The sequence below is a fragment of the Cydia amplana genome, chromosome 3 (genome assembly GCF_948474715.1).
Source record: "Cydia amplana chromosome 3, ilCydAmpl1.1, whole genome shotgun sequence".
In the NCBI taxonomy this organism is placed as follows: Eukaryota; Metazoa; Arthropoda; class Insecta; order Lepidoptera; family Tortricidae; genus Cydia; species Cydia amplana.
In genome coordinates this window covers 6,745,811-6,761,447 of record NC_086071.1, presented here as the reverse complement: position 1 = coordinate 6,761,447, position 15,637 = coordinate 6,745,811, and the positions used below count along the sequence as shown (strand labels likewise).

Here is a 15,637-nt window from a genome sequence, read left to right as displayed (position 1 = left end):
CGTAAAGCTTTGGTTTCCTCCGAAAGCGATGCCGTCATATAGCGGCCGTCTCCATACAAATACTACGACATCCATATTTTGCCGTATTATTTAGTATGGAGACGGCCGCTATACGACGGCACCGCTATCCTAGGAAAACCGATCTTAAGGGAAACTAAAAACAATAATTTACGGTTTCGGTCCCAGACATAGACAGTGTCAAAAACCTTAAAGTTCTAGACTAGACCTATCATAATTTTTTATTGAAATCGCTGCTTGTGCTTGTGTGATATCGTCAGTTTTCCGCTGACGCTATATCGTGTCGGACGCGAGAGGTTGAGTTCGTATTTACCTAACTAAGACTATTTTTACAGGTAAAACATATACTAACTCAGTTTGAATACATTGCTCAGAACGAACTGACCGGCGTCAACAAAACGCCTGAAGAATTGGTCTACTTGGCCTTAGAAAGAAGTGTTGCAAGCATCATCAAACCGAATGCTATTGACAAGTTCCATGAGGAGGTAATATGGTGAACTTTTCCAATTATTCAATAGTGTAGATATCGATTAATACAGATGTTGTTATTTATTCTAGTTTAGTGTCTACACAGATTAATTAATTCTGGTAAATGTCTAATAGCGTCATTCTAAACGCGCTACACGCTTCAGTTAGGTAGTGATCGTTTGTCTTAATCTGTCATTTTGACTTATGTGTTTGGAAGAGAGGGATAAAACTTAAATTAGGCTTGTAAAGTTTATGATGAGAGGGTGTGACTGTGACTTTGGGTACTTAGGTCACGCTTGAGTGAAAGCCGTAGAAAGGAAAACATTCCGTTCATGTATATCTATTACTGTACAATCTATTTTTCAATAAAATACAAGGAATCGAATGGTTTTTAACACGCTTTTATTAGGTCGACCTGTATGTAACTAAATTGTAATGGAATCTTGCAAGTTAAATTTGATCCACTTCCCGGTTTCCGATTGAGCTGAAATTTTGTATGCACATGTAAGTCGGGTGACAATGCAATATTATGGTACTATCGAGCTGATCTGATGATGGAGACAGGAGGTGGCCATAGGAACTCTGTGATGAAACAACGCAACCTAATTGTGTTAGGGGTTTTTAGAATTGTCTCGATGAGTATTAGTTGTCTGTCGTAAGAAAAGTACAGTCAGCGTTAAAAGCGTGTACCAAAAATGAATTTATTGCCAAAAACTTATTTTTAATATTACAACATTGTATTTTTAGCGTCTAATTTATTGTGATAAATTACCCGTTTTCTATCTATTTAACTAGATTATTGTCATTAAATTCAACATGTGTTATCATCCCTGTTCCTTTGTCCCGCTATTCCAGATGTCCGACGTCCTGGGCCCGCCGCTGTCGTACCCCGTACTCCCGGGAGGCTGGGTGACGGAAGCACTCTGCTTATCCCCGCGACTGGCCGCTGTCGAGCCGACAGTCAGAGCCTGTTTCGCATCTGACGATTCCCATCTACTCATCATTGGACCTGATGCTTGTGCCAAGAAGTAGGTTTTCTTAAAAACTAAAGAATCAATATTGTGTTATAATGCTTGGCGATGAACGAAACACTCTACTTATCTTCGCATGTTGCCGCCACCATCGAGCCGACAACGCCTTATTTGTATCTGATGACTAAGTGATTATGATGACTCAGACCTGATGTTTTTACTTGAGTACTGCTTTTTTTATAGGTAACACCACTTTAACGTATGAATTTTTGAATAATAATTAAAATTAAGTATGTTTATTACAATTTCAGTTTGTTAGCTGAGTATGTCGCCAAAGAGAGCAACGGGACGGTGATAACCATAGATTGCACTCCAATATTAGAACCTACCGACATCATTGCGGAACTAAAAAGAGTAAGTACCTTAACCTCCTAAAGCCAACGGTCTAACACATAGTACTGGATTACTTCAATTAAATTTAAATCACTTTGAATTGGAACAGGGTTGCATTTTTGTTTCGTTCAATTTCAAAACATATTGTTACTTCATACGCAAATATTTCATATTAACTCAATAGCTGTCATTTTGACAGTTGTAAAAATCTGCTGATTTGACCTGTCCTGCGTTACCCGATTATAGTACCTTGAGTTAACGCATTCACTGCCAGGGGGCGTGGCCTAGGAACAAACTTGTATGACGGTGGACGCACATGTGCGTCGGGGGCATTCATTGGAATGTGTTAATATGATATCAGGTGAACTTTTCGGCTTGGGCTGGTGGGGTGAAAAAAGTTTATCTGATATTAGGTTTTTTATACTTTGATTTGATATCGTACAGAACAACGTGGTGGGGTCCGGCGGGCGCGGCGGCGGGTCTCGCTTCACGCTGCTGGTCCGCTCGCTGCACCGCGCCTCCGTCGACGAGTGGGGCAGCAGCGCCGTGTGCTCCTTCCTTCTGCAGGTATGTGTCATGTGGTGACAGCTTAGGTGTACGATAGTCCTCGTTTCCGACAAAACGAAAAAAAAAACTGTTTTATTTAAACGTCACGACGGCTCAATATGGTTCGAGCAACCTTACCGCGAGAGTTAACCATGAAGAAGGTGGGGTCCATCTAATTCAAAATTGTATTGATTTTGGTCAGCCGCCTCAGGGTGCGCATCTAATCTAAACATCTTAAAACTATAGCATTCCTAACCAGTTTCAACTCTTGCACCGACAAAGTGGGCCACAGACGCGTACGGCTCCGGCCCATATGTATTCCGACAAGGTTCACGACGCCGATGGCGTGCCACACGTGATAGGCGGGGCGTTCACAGGGTTACAGGGGGTACATAGTAGTAATTAGTAAATGAATGCTTGTATTATACAGGGTAATTTTTGGACCGTTAGCCATATTGTGCGAGGTGATTAGGTAGGTCATACTGAACCACTTTTTCTATGGGACCAACCCCGAAATCCCAAAAAAAAAATTGGCTTTCCCATAACGTCGACATCCACTCGACCAAAATGTATGAAACTGCCAAAAAAATTTTTGTGATTTCGGAGTTGGTCCCATAGAAAAAGTTGTTCAGTATGGCCTACCTAATCACCTCGCACAATATGGCTAACGGTCCAAAAATGACCCTGTATATTATTTGAATTGCAGCTGATAAACTGGTCGGGGTTCTGGTCGCTGGGCCCGGAGGAGGGTCCGCAGTGGGCGCACACTGCGCGCGCGCGCGTGCTGGCCACGGCCGCCGCGCCGCCCCGCCCGCGCCTGCACGCCGGCCTGCAGTGCGTGCTGCTGCCGTGAGTATACTAGACTAGCATCTCCCGAACATTGGCGTCTAGTTGACGCTATGGCGCCTACATATGACCGCCGCTCTTACAGCTTGCTTCAAGTCTTACGGTTCTAAATAATTATACCTCAAAAAAATTAAAACTTCGGTAGAAAACGTGAAATTTTAAATTTATGCAACTTTTATAGGTAAAAATAATCAAGTGGAAATGAGTTGTCGTGTAATTTTTTATACTGCCTGGAGTTGCATATTGCCTTTGTGTAAGTATGTCACAAAAATAATATGTAAAAATACTACATATGTAGTACCAAATTGACAAGATCGAACGTTTTCCCAAATACTAAATCATATATTATTATAAATACTAGCGGAGATAAACAACGGGACCGTAGTGTTCAACATGAAACGAAATATAATGATATATATTTTTTAGATTATGTGTTATAAATGAAATAGTGTAGGTGACTTACACGGTCAGCACAATATATTCTCCACTTTTCAGAAATCATTATTCCAAAATTGGATAACATATCCTTTTCTAACACTAATTTACTTTTCTAGAGAACCGGATGATGACGAAATGTTAGAACTGGCAAGAGTTTATCTCAGACAAAGTACCGACAAAAATATCAGCGACACCGATATATCCGGATTGGCTTCCAGCGTTTTATCTATGTTTAAAGAGGTGAATGATCATTTATATCGCTTGTTATGAAATTGCATGATACTCTAAATAAATTATAAGTTGAATGAACGATACGGTGTGCTTGTTTTTATAAGTATTAAGAACAGTATAATTATTTTTCTAGGTCACGGAAACATTTCAAAGTAAGCTGCATTACTACTGGAACGCGTCACATTTCAAGCAGTGGTGTGAAAATATTCAGTGGTATTCACCATCCAATGTGGCAGAATTGATTACGGTAATATGATTTCGTTGCCTACCGGGTATTAGCTATGAAAGAACTCTAAGTACTTCATTATTTATGAATACTGTTGAATATCTTCATTTCTGACACACTGTGTGTAACACACTTTGAAATAAAAAAATATGCAGACTTAGTCAGATTGTCACCCTTGGAGTATACGGAACCCTAAAAACACCTACATAACATTTGCTTACAGAACAGTACCATTGAAATTCGTAGTCCAAATCTTGAGGACTTTGGAAATTCTGATTAGGCGTTGACACTAGCTTCTTGTTGTAGATCTTACGCGGTGGGCTATCAAATAAAGCGAACTAAATATCTTTATTATTTCAGGCCATAGTCGCAGAAGCAAACAGCATCTTTAAAGACCGGCTAATAACTGAAGAAGAAAAGGCCACCTACAATTCAATATCCAGAAGGTTCTTTAAAGGTACATACAACGAAGGAGTGCTGTTTGCGACCAAGTTGCGCAACGATGGCGTTTACATGGAAGCAGTGGACCATAGAGAATGGTACCACACCACGCAGAAATATATCAACCAGTGCTGTAAGTGAAAACTAAAACAGGAAACTCTTGATTCGAATTTGCGTTATAATGCGCTTGACATAATGTTTATATTGCAGTGTCGGAACGTGAGCAAAGCGTTTTTGGCGAGGATGGCGCAGAGGTTTGCTTAGAACTTGCTACGTTGTGTCCAGCGTTTGCTAGAGCGGTAAGTAATAATAGTAACAATCATAGGGTTTATATTACAAATTTTTCTTCTACTTTATTAACCCTCGGGGGTATACATTTGTCAGCCAAAAGACATCTAAATATCACTTCGATTTCATTGTCCGAGGCACTTAAATGGGTTAAAACAAAGCAACACTAAAAGGGAGCGTGCGTGAACTGTGAGGGATAGCACCGGAGCTCCCTGTTTATTTTATTGGCGTGAAGTGTAACTACCAATTAAAAGTTTCTGATTTGAACCACAAGGTGGTGATGAAGACACTCCAACGCCATAGGGAGCATGCGTAAACTTGAGGGAACAGCATCTGCATATATTAAAGCGAAGTGCTAATGACAAATTTCAGTTTTCCGTAGGCCATTAATGTGGCGGTCTCTATAATCTCATCTAGATGATAGTCAGCCAATTATCTTTTTTCTAGTCACTCGTCGCCATATTACGGTGGCTCGGGTCACTCTTTAAACCCTGGTTTTATTTATAGCATTCAACTTAACCAAACATGCACTTTTGTGATAGTCATAAGCACTTTTCACCATGGGCTACTTACCGAGCATTTCTGGAGTCAGAACGGTAGTATACATACAGACATATGGCGATCTTTATAGCACAGACGTGCAAGTTTTATTAAAACCTCATAATTTCATAGACGCTTGAAGTTTAAAATAACACTTGCACGTCTGTACTATACAAATCGCTTCACAGAGTTATCTCGGTCTGACTAACAAACTGTGATACCTACTATTGTCGCTTGGCTGACGGATGAGAACAACCCTTGTAATGGAAACTAATAGCTAATTTAGACTCTCGCGTGAGCCACGAGACGAGCCGCGAGCCGCGCCACGAGACGCGAGTCCACCGCTTAAACTCGCGTTCGGCTTGTCATTCGGTTATAAACCTTATGCCGTGCCGTTAGTGTTTAAATTATATTAGCTCGACGAGCTTGCGAGCCACGAGACGAGCCGCGAGCCCACCGCTTACACTCGAGTTTAAACCGGCTATAATATCGCATTGTGATGTAGACCTCCGGGGGCGTAGTGGTGTGCGTGTGCAGCGCGGGTGCGGGGCGGCGCGCGGCGGCGCACGTGGCGGCCGCCGCGCTGCCCGCCGCGCTGCTCACCGTCCATCACCACCTGGACTTCAACAAGCACCTCAAGAATGTACGTACCTAGGCTCATAACAAGTAGGTTCCGAGTAAAGCAAAATACTTACTAAGTAGCAGTAAGTATTTTGCTTTACTTTTTAGTTTGGCGCTCCCGGAGATCTAGCTCCACTCTATCCGCCCATCGATACTTAGGATGACCTACAGGACGCAAAATAGGGGTGGGAAACATCAACTTCATATCACGAAAACGGCAAAAACTGCGACAGCTTATTCTCATGGAACTATGGGACTTTATATACACCTTTTTTTTTGCCTCGGTAGAAAAAACAGTTGGATAATCTTTCCTCTGTCCACCTGCCTTCACAAGGCACAAAATACCTAAGTCATTTATCTATATATATCCTGACTGACTGACTGACTGATTCATCAACGCAGAGCCGAAACTACAAAAGCTAGAAAGTTGAAATTTGCACACTAGGTTGAATTTATAAAGTGTACAAGAGATAAGAAGCGATTTTGAAAAATTCAACCCCTAAGGGGGTTAAAAAGGGGATGAAAGGTTGTATGGGGTGCAAGTTTTATTTTGAGCTAGGAATTTGAAACTTTGTAAAAATGTACTATATTAAAAAACACGAAAACTAATTTCTGCGTTTTCGAAAATTCATCCCCCAAGGTGGTGAAAAAGGGGTTGAAAGTTTGTATGGAGATCAAATATTTTTGTGAGTGTTGGACTTTAAACTTTGTATATGGGGATACTATTATAAGACGGGAAAAGTAATTTCATCGTTTTTGAAAATTCATCCCCTAACAGGGTTAAAAAGGGGTTGAAAGTTTGAATTCATTACAAATGCTTTGAAACTTCTTAGAAAGACATAATAGCCGATGACAAAAAAAGGAATTGCGACGTTTTAGGTAATTCAACCCCTAAGGGGGTAAAAAAGGGGATGAAAGTGTGTCCTGGGGTGCAAATTTTATTTTAAGCTAGGACCTTGAAACTTCGTTAAAAGGTATTAAATTAAAATGTAAGAAAACTATTTTCTGCGTTTTCGAAAATTCATCCACCAAGGTGGTGAAAAAGGGGTTGAAAGTTTGTATGGAGATCAAATATTTTTGTGAGTGTTGGGCTTGAAACTTTGTATATGGGGATATTATTATAAGACGGGAAAAGTAATTTCAGCGTTTTTGAAAATTCATCCCCTAACAGGGTTAAAAAGGGGTTGAAAGTTTGAATCCATTACAAATGCTTTGAAACTTCTTAGAAAGACATAATAGCCGATGACAAAAAAACAGGAATTGCGACGTTTTAGGTAATTCAACCCGTAAGGGGGTAAAAAAGGGGATGAAAGTTTGTCCTGGGGTGCAAATTTTATTTTAAGCTAGGACCTTGAATCTTCGTAAAAAGGTATTAAATTAAAAAACAAGAAAACGAATTTCAGCGTTTTTAAAACTTCATCCCCCGAGGTGGTAAAAAAGGGGTTGAAAGTTTGTACGGAGATCAAATATTTTTGAGAGTGCGGGACTTGAATCTTTGTATTTAGGGATATTATTAGAAAACAGGAAAAGTTATTTCAGCGTTTTGTAAAATTCATCCCCTAACAGGGTTAAAAGGGGGTTGAAAATTTGTATGGAGTTCAAATTTTATTTTAAGTTAGGAACTTGAAACTTCGTAAAAATATATGTTATTAAAATACAAGAAAACTAATTTCAGCGTTTTTGAATTATCATCCCCTAAGGTGGTGAAAAAGGGGTTGGAAGTTTGTATGGATATCAAACATTTTTTCGAACGCGCGACGTGAATCTTTCTATTTGGGGATATTATTAGGAGACAGGAAAAGTTATTTTAGCGTTTTGTAAAATTCATCCCCTAACAGGGTTAAAAAGGGGGTTGAAAGTTTGTATAGGGTTCAAATTTTATTTAAAGCTACAAACTTGAAACTTCGTAAAAATGTATTTTATCAAAAGAGAAGAAAACTAATTTCAGAGATTTTGATAATTCATCCCCCGAGGTGGTGAAAAAGGGGTTGAAAATTTGTATGGAGGCCAAACATTTTTTGAGTGCGGGACTTGAATGGTTGTATAAAGGCATATTATTATAATACAAGAAAAATAATTTCAGCTTTTAAAAAAATCATCCCCTAAAATGGTTAAAAAGGGGTTGAAAGTTTGTATAGGGTTCAAATTTTATTTAAAGCTAGGAACTTCAAACTTCGTAAATAGGTAGTTAGGTAGTAGGTTTTATTAAATAGAGGACATGAAAATCTTCTAAGGGGGTTTAGAGGGATTATATCGAGGACAATTGTATTCAGTTAGGGGCTTGAAACTTCGTAGGTTGTGAAAGACAAAGTCTCATGCGTTGTATAATATTAATAATTAACAAATGATTAACCATCCTACCGCAATCTCTTGCTGCATAATGTTCTAAACTAATGTAGAATATATAACCACCAATATACAAATCAACGCGTACGAAGTCGCGGGCAACAGCTAGTGCAATATAAATATTCATAGCTGTTTAACTTTTTGTTGTTTTTTTTAAGTACTTATTTTGTATCGACCGGGATATGAACTGTGATTACCTTTTGTATGTAACTGCGTCGAAATATCGGGAGCTCGAAAACAATACAAAAGGTAATCACGGTTCATATCCCGGTCGTCCCGGTCGATATAAGTCTAGTGAAACTAACCGTGAATGATTCAAAACTGTTACTTATTTTGTGTTTTACTACTACATACTACTTTGTTTGTGTGTATTTCAGGCGCTATCTTCATCAAGCGAGGGTTCGCGCACATTGGTATTAGTTCGGGAAAGTACGGTGAACCACACAACATTAGCTACTATTGAGGCTTTGCGTCGTGCGCAATCGACGCATTGCATACCTGCCCACATTATGCCGTCGCTTAATAACACGCAGCAAACACAGGTTCTACAAAGTAAGTACACTCGGGACTGATTAAGCATTCGTTTTTTTTTCGTATAACCTATATGAATTCGCAGACGTAAACCGAAAAGACTCACAGACCAATTTTGGCTCAAAAACAGTATCCTGGACTTATGGTGACTATCCAATGTAGAATCCGAGTAAATAAAGGAGATGCATAAGTACTCAAAAGTAATGAAACAGACTTTCAATCACTGTTTGTAGAAAATTGCTAACTAGGAGACCTGGCCGCGTAGCCAGCATGCCAATCGCTTACCCTCCGTAGCGATTGAAACGCAACTGTCACTGTCGCACTAATATGGAAGATAGCGATTGTCACCTTAGCTAGGCCGGCTGTTTCAATGCTAAATGTTAGACAACACTCTCCCGCTAATAAAATAATTCGCTCGTCGCTTCTTGCATCTATTGCATCTATATCATATTATGAATCAATAATATTCGAAAAGTCCCAATTAAGCGGCAATACTCGGCTCTACTTGTACTAAGTATTTAAAAAAAAACTATTTTCAACGTTTTAGACATAAAACAAAACTTGGGCATAGTCATATGCCTGGACAAAGACCAAGATGATCTATTTGAACTGATGGAAAGGTTCCCGCTGCTGTATAAAGACAGCCACCTCATTTGGATAGAGCGGTGGTGCGGCGACACCCTGGCGCAGATGCCTCAGTTGGTCATTCAGAGGTATCGCAACCAATACGCACTTTGAGTGGCTTCGGCACCAAACACTTGCACCTTGGCGTTGCCCAATTGAAATAGTCATGCACCTATTAATAGCAATACAATAATTGTACTTTTATCTTTATCTGTTTTTCAACTGAACTAACAGGTATACATGTATGCCTAAAGGTAGGTAGGTAATTAAATTACACGTAGAGAAAGCAAACCACGGTGTAATCACCCCTAATTCGGTGATACCATAAACGTAAAACATTTCGCTATGAAACCTGGGCCATCAAGGGTGTTCCCATATTATATAGGAGTGTTTGAACTGACCAAAAATTTAAGGTCGTCTAACATCTCAGTATTTAATTGGATGTATTGGTTTGTTTATTTACATATAGTACAGGTACAGTACAGGTAAGTAAATAACAGTAGGTTGGACAGGTCCAAGTGTCCATTGAGAGTGGAACAAGTAAATTCCATTTAGTCATATTTTAACGTTAAAAATTACAGATTAATAAAAGAGAACCTCTCGGACTCATCCAAGGAGCAGCACGAAGCGATACCCGTAGAGGGATTTGTGAGCATATACTCCAGTCTAGATGTCGAATGGATGAAGGCGCCTTGTCGGTATATCGGCTTCATTAAAACTTACTTCTATATCGTTAGTAAGAAGAAGGAAGCATTGGTGCAGAGAAAAAATATGCTTTCGGTTAGTAGAATATATGATAATGCCAGAATGTGTACTATGAGTTCAATTACAAGCGCTATTTAGGAATTACCTATTCACGTATCATTTACATTTTTGTTTTTTCTAGCTTAGTTTCAGAGTTTGAGCTATTTAGGGCCACTTGCGCCATCCAGGGTTAGCCACTAACTCGGGGTTAACCCGAAGTTACCTGTACAATTAAACCGTAGTTAACGGTTACCTCCGAGTTAGTGACTAACCCTGAATGTTGCGAGTGGCCCTTAGTGCACGTCCTCGACTTGTGAATGTGTGCGTGTCACGCGTAAACACGCAGTCTTTTACCCCTGCCTATAATACTCTACCTCAATATGGTCTATTAGACTCTTTTTACGCTCAAAATTGTCCATTCTTTAGGCAGGTGTCGAAGCTCTGAAGCGCGCGCGGAGCGAAGTGGCCACACTCCAAGCAGAGGCGGCTCAGCAAGAGGCAGCCCTATCGGAGAAGCAAGCCGCCGCAAACCAGGCGCTCGACCAGATCGGCGCCACCGTGCGCGCCACCACCGACAAGAAGGAGGAGATGCACGAACTCAAGCAGAGCATCGAACAGGAGAACGCCAAGCTGCAGATACGGTACACTCTACTATACTCTAGCCAGGAGCAAGCTGCCGCCATAGCACAGAAAAAATAGTACTAGGTACAGAACATTCACTCTCTAACAGAACGCGTCTAATGACAAATATGACCAAGCGCAAGCGCGAGCAGGCGTCCGTTCCGTAGCGGTGCGCAGCAACGCCAGCAACTACTATGGCTAGACACCAAAATTGGTGTGGGCCGCATGTACTTTTAGGTACTTGTAGCGACGCGACGAAATGGCGGAGTGAGCCACGCCTGGCCATAGGGCGTAGTTCTTCCTCGTTTCCTAACGACTGAGGGTCGCGACCACATGAGGCCATTCTTTTGTGCACCAAAGGTCTCCATTCTGCACGACTTTCCGCCTTCCTAATAATAGCCGCCTGGGTCCTCCATCCACCATGCCAATCATAATGCGCTTTTTAAAGTTATCCGGCTCTCGTCTGGCCACGTGTCCAAAGTAGTCAAGAATCCGCTGAAAGCAAATGCTTGCTAAGTGGAACTGGATTTTTAATTCCGTCAGGATTAACGCGTTAGTGCGGCGCGCCGTCCAGGAATCCCCAACATAGCAACATAGGGCGTACAGACAGACCGACAGAATCATCTTAAATACTATGTCATTTGAGTGAAAATATAATCAGAAGTTACAAGTGTTATATGCACATCTCAAATAACGACTGATAATAACCTACCTAATATCATTGTTATAACACCCTTATATTTCATTTTCATTACAGAAAGCAAGAAATAGAAAAGGAATTGGCGTCAGTGGAGCCAGTCATCGCAGCTGCCCGGGCGGCAGTAGGAGACATTCGTCCGGAGTCGTTAAGCGAAGTAATCATGTTTACATATTCTATTTTTCGTAATATATTATAAGTATCACACTAAGTATCAAAATAATATGAGTGCCGTATCGCTTCGGGGCGGTCTATCGTCCTACACTACCAAAACGTAGTATCTAGAATATCAGTGACATTAAATTTGAACCTTAATACTATGACGATACCGGTTGTTTTTCAATATGAATGTTGTACTGGCACGTGCTAACTCAGGAGCAAGCGGTTTTGCGATAATAGAGACAATGGCCTTTGTTGCCAAAGATTAAGGTTCGAAGCGAAAAGTTCACCTGAGAAGAGCCCTACTATTTATCACATTGTTATTAACCGTGAATTGAATAAACTGAAATCGATCCTATGATAACTTGAAATCATAAAGATGACTTTTACGGCCGATTTTTTTATTATTGTAGCATTGAAATGAAAACCGTTACAGATCCGGTCCCTACGAGCTCCCCCGGACGTTGTTCGCGACGTACTGGAGGGGGTGCTGCGGCTGATGGGCATCGCTGACACGTCCTGGCATTCTATGAAAAATTTCCTGTCAAAACGGGGCGTCAAAGAGGACATTAGGTATTTAGTTGAATAGAAGCGTTAGGGGGATTTAAATATGTAGTTACCTATTTGTTTTACAAGAGGGAAACGTTGGCGTTTAACCCCTTGTGCTAATATTGACACCCAAACAAGGCTACGATTCCAAAATTGAACCACGAGCGTAGCGAGTAGCAAAGGAAAAAAAAAAGAAAGGCTGCATTCGGCCGAACCTTCGACCGGTGTTGTAGTTGACCATAATAACTTGTACAGTTGTTACCGACCGTCTCACTCACCAGTAGAGCTATAAGCTAGCCATACACGTACGGATGTGTCCGCCAGCCACATCATTCAGGCAGATCCGACGGACAAATCCGTACATGTGTTAGGGTCCTACTGGGACGTAGAAATAAATCGCGGACTGTATTAAAATAGGCTGGTTTATTCCGCCTTAATTACAGCAAGAAATCCCGGCCAAACAATTATAAAATTAAATTCGGTATTCGTCCGTTGCCGGTGAAGTAGGTAAAGCCAAGTGTGGGCCGCGCGTCGCTCGCAGCTCGCCGCGATGACGTCGCGTGCTGCCCGCCGCCCGCGCGTCTCCTCCCGTGCGTATATCCAGTACTTAACAACGTGTATGGCTAGCTATAGACGTGTGCTCTCTCTCCGCGCAGACACAGTACACTAAGAACAGTAGTGAATCTAAGGCCGCTCGGCAAGTTATTTACCTACTCTTGCGTAGGCGCTTAGGGTTGTCGCTTTTATTTTTAGTTAAATATTATTTGCGTATTATGAATAGCACTAGGTTTCTATTCATATAATATAATGAAATGTTCTATCAATTCATAAATGAGGTATAAATTTAGGCCGGTAAGAGCAGGCAAATGCGAGCGTACTCGAATGCGCGCGATCACAGTCGCGGCACGGCCCACACTGCCGCCACCGTATTCCCCCGTATATTATGCGAATGTGTACGTGGCAGCGCGTGCGTACACGGCGCCCGGCGCGCACGCACACATTCAAGCCGGCAGCGGCACATTTGTATGAAGATTTACTACTGTTCTTTCTTGTACTGTGGCGCAGATGCCTAGACGCGCGGCAGATCAGCCCCGCGGCGGCGGCGTCGGTGGCCAGGCTGCTGGAGCGGCGCGGCGCCTCGTTCCAGCCCGCCGCCGCGCGCCGCGCCAGCGCCGCCGCCGCGCCGCTCGCCGCCTGGGTGCAGGCCAACCTCGCCTACGCCGCCGCGCTGGACAAGGTGCAACCGCTGCAGCTGCAGCAGGCCCAGCTACACCGGTCTGTATACTCATATTATTGTATAATTGGCTACTTTCCTACTATTCGAATCAGCTTCTTTTTAGAACTGTCAAAACGATTTGCTAATATGTAATTTATATGAAAACGTGTGTAGTGACGTCACAGTCAACTCACCTACTTTTTATACCTCCATCCGATTTATTAAATAGAAATTGTGTTTAAAAATAACTGCTACCTATGTTTTTCTAATAATTATCTGGTGCTTTATTTCGTGTACGGTGTGAAATAATTTATTTTAAGTAGAGGAAAGTACCCAATTATTGTTTCCTACACTCAATTCCGGGGTACGCACTTGTTGAAGCTTTGGGGACGGTTGAGCGGCGACGTGCGTCACTCGCCCTTGCCAACCGTATATAGCTGCGCATCGCCGTCAAATGAAAGCTGCCTATAAAGCGCCAAGCTCATGAGTGGCTGTCTATATTTGCCAGAAACCTCCAAGAGGCGGAAGGGCAACTGGCGGCGCTGTCGAGCGGGCTGGCCACGGTGGACGAGCGCGTGTCGGCGCTGAAGGAGCAGCTCGGGCGGCACACGCGCGACGCGGCCGCGCTGGAGCTGCGGCTGAACACCGCGCAGGCCACCATCCGGGCCGCGCGCGCGCTGCTCGACCAGCTGCGCCACGAGTACGCGGCCTGGGAGACCGATGTAAGCCTGGCTTTTTAGGGTTCCGTACCCAAAGGGTAAAAACGGGACCCTATTACTAAGACTCCGCTGTCCGTCCGTCCGTCCGTCCGTCCGTCCGTCCGTCCGTCACCAGGCTGTATCTCACGAACCGTGATAGCTAGACAGTTGAAATTTTCACAGATGATGTATTTCTGTTGCCGCTATAACAACAAATACTAAAAACAGAATAAAATAAAGATTTAAGTGGGGCTCCCATACAACAAACGTGATTTTTGACCGAAGTTAAGCAACGTCGGGCGGGGTCAGTACTTAGATGGGTGACCGTTTTTTTGCTTGTTTTGCTCTATTTTTTGTTGATGGTGCGGAACCCTCCGTGCGCGAGTCCGACTCGCACTTGGCCGGTTTTTTTATTGGATGTGGATCTCTATGTATGTACGTGCTTAGCGCTGTTTCGCTCACACCGGAGCGGCATGAAGTTTCGCATCAGTGTGATAACCGCGTAAGATGCTGCTACACGAACGACTAGGTCACCAGAGTTTAGCAGCCCCATAGAATGGGATGTGCGACCGTAATGCGAGATGTCCATACATCTCGCACTGTGCTAGTACAACAACAAAGGTTCACGTGCTAGAACGCCGGCATGCCATAAACACTTGTGCCATTGACCGTAGCTCTCGTAATAGGGTATTTGACAATTTTTTTATGAATCGTATCAGTCGATCAGGTTTGTTTTGAGGATCAAATGTCTGTATAGGACCTAAATACAAAAGTCACAAATGATGGTCAAAGTCTGGCACCCGCACTTTACTGACGAAACGCTTCTAGAAAATGGCAATACATCGTGATGTCACCATGTAACGTTAAAAGTCGTTTCAATGTGTGGAAAACAAGGAAATTGCTATTTTGTCGGTGAAATATTATGTTTATGTATATGGTTGCCGTACAATATTTTTTTTAATAAAATGTAAGGAATCGAATGCTATCATTACTTTTTTCCTATTTCGAAAGTTTTTTTTTAAACTTTAAGACCTCGTATTTTTTATTTTTCCCATATATTTTTAAAATTTCCAATGTATTGTGATAAACTGCTCATTTTCTATCTATTTAACTAGATTTAGTAATAAAATTCAAGATGTGTCAAATACCCTATTGTCTTCGCTGACCCTTTGGCTGCTTTGCTTTAGTTTTGTTTAGTTAGTGATTGATAAACCTATATTATACCTGCCTATTGTTGCAATTCACTTATTAGTACCTAGATAAGTGTTGCGTAATCAATTATAATATTTTTTATGAATATTTCAGCTTGAATACATATCGAAGGAGATATCGGAAATAGATTTGAGATCTTTGTTAGCTGCTGCGTATATCATCTACCTGCCCGATGTGACCGAACCTAAAGCTATGTAAGTACCTAATATAACG

At 41.9% G+C, this 15,637-nt stretch overlaps 1 protein-coding gene across 3 annotated transcripts in view; it reads left to right on the top strand.

Moving 5' to 3' along the window:
- Positions 1-15,637, top strand: part of LOC134662484 (cytoplasmic dynein 2 heavy chain 1) — a 106,602-nt gene that overhangs the window by 63,044 nt on the left and 27,921 nt on the right. For all 3 annotated transcript variants that reach the window (XM_063518718.1, XM_063518717.1, XM_063518716.1), the window contains 19 exons: positions 354-503; positions 1,342-1,514; positions 1,769-1,871; positions 2,295-2,417; positions 3,103-3,245; positions 3,797-3,920; positions 4,045-4,158; positions 4,498-4,711; positions 4,789-4,877; positions 5,912-6,049; positions 8,751-8,925; positions 9,452-9,617; positions 10,110-10,308; positions 10,699-10,913; positions 11,651-11,747; positions 12,186-12,322; positions 13,364-13,573; positions 14,023-14,236; positions 15,518-15,618. In XM_063518718.1, the coding sequence (XP_063374788.1) occupies positions 354-503; positions 1,342-1,514; positions 1,769-1,871; positions 2,295-2,417; positions 3,103-3,245; positions 3,797-3,920; positions 4,045-4,158; positions 4,498-4,711; positions 4,789-4,877; positions 5,912-6,049; positions 8,751-8,925; positions 9,452-9,617; positions 10,110-10,308; positions 10,699-10,913; positions 11,651-11,747; positions 12,186-12,322; positions 13,364-13,573; positions 14,023-14,236; positions 15,518-15,618 (2,885 nt within the window). The remainder of the gene's footprint in view (positions 1-353; positions 504-1,341; positions 1,515-1,768; positions 1,872-2,294; positions 2,418-3,102; positions 3,246-3,796; positions 3,921-4,044; positions 4,159-4,497; positions 4,712-4,788; positions 4,878-5,911; positions 6,050-8,750; positions 8,926-9,451; positions 9,618-10,109; positions 10,309-10,698; positions 10,914-11,650; positions 11,748-12,185; positions 12,323-13,363; positions 13,574-14,022; positions 14,237-15,517; positions 15,619-15,637) is intronic.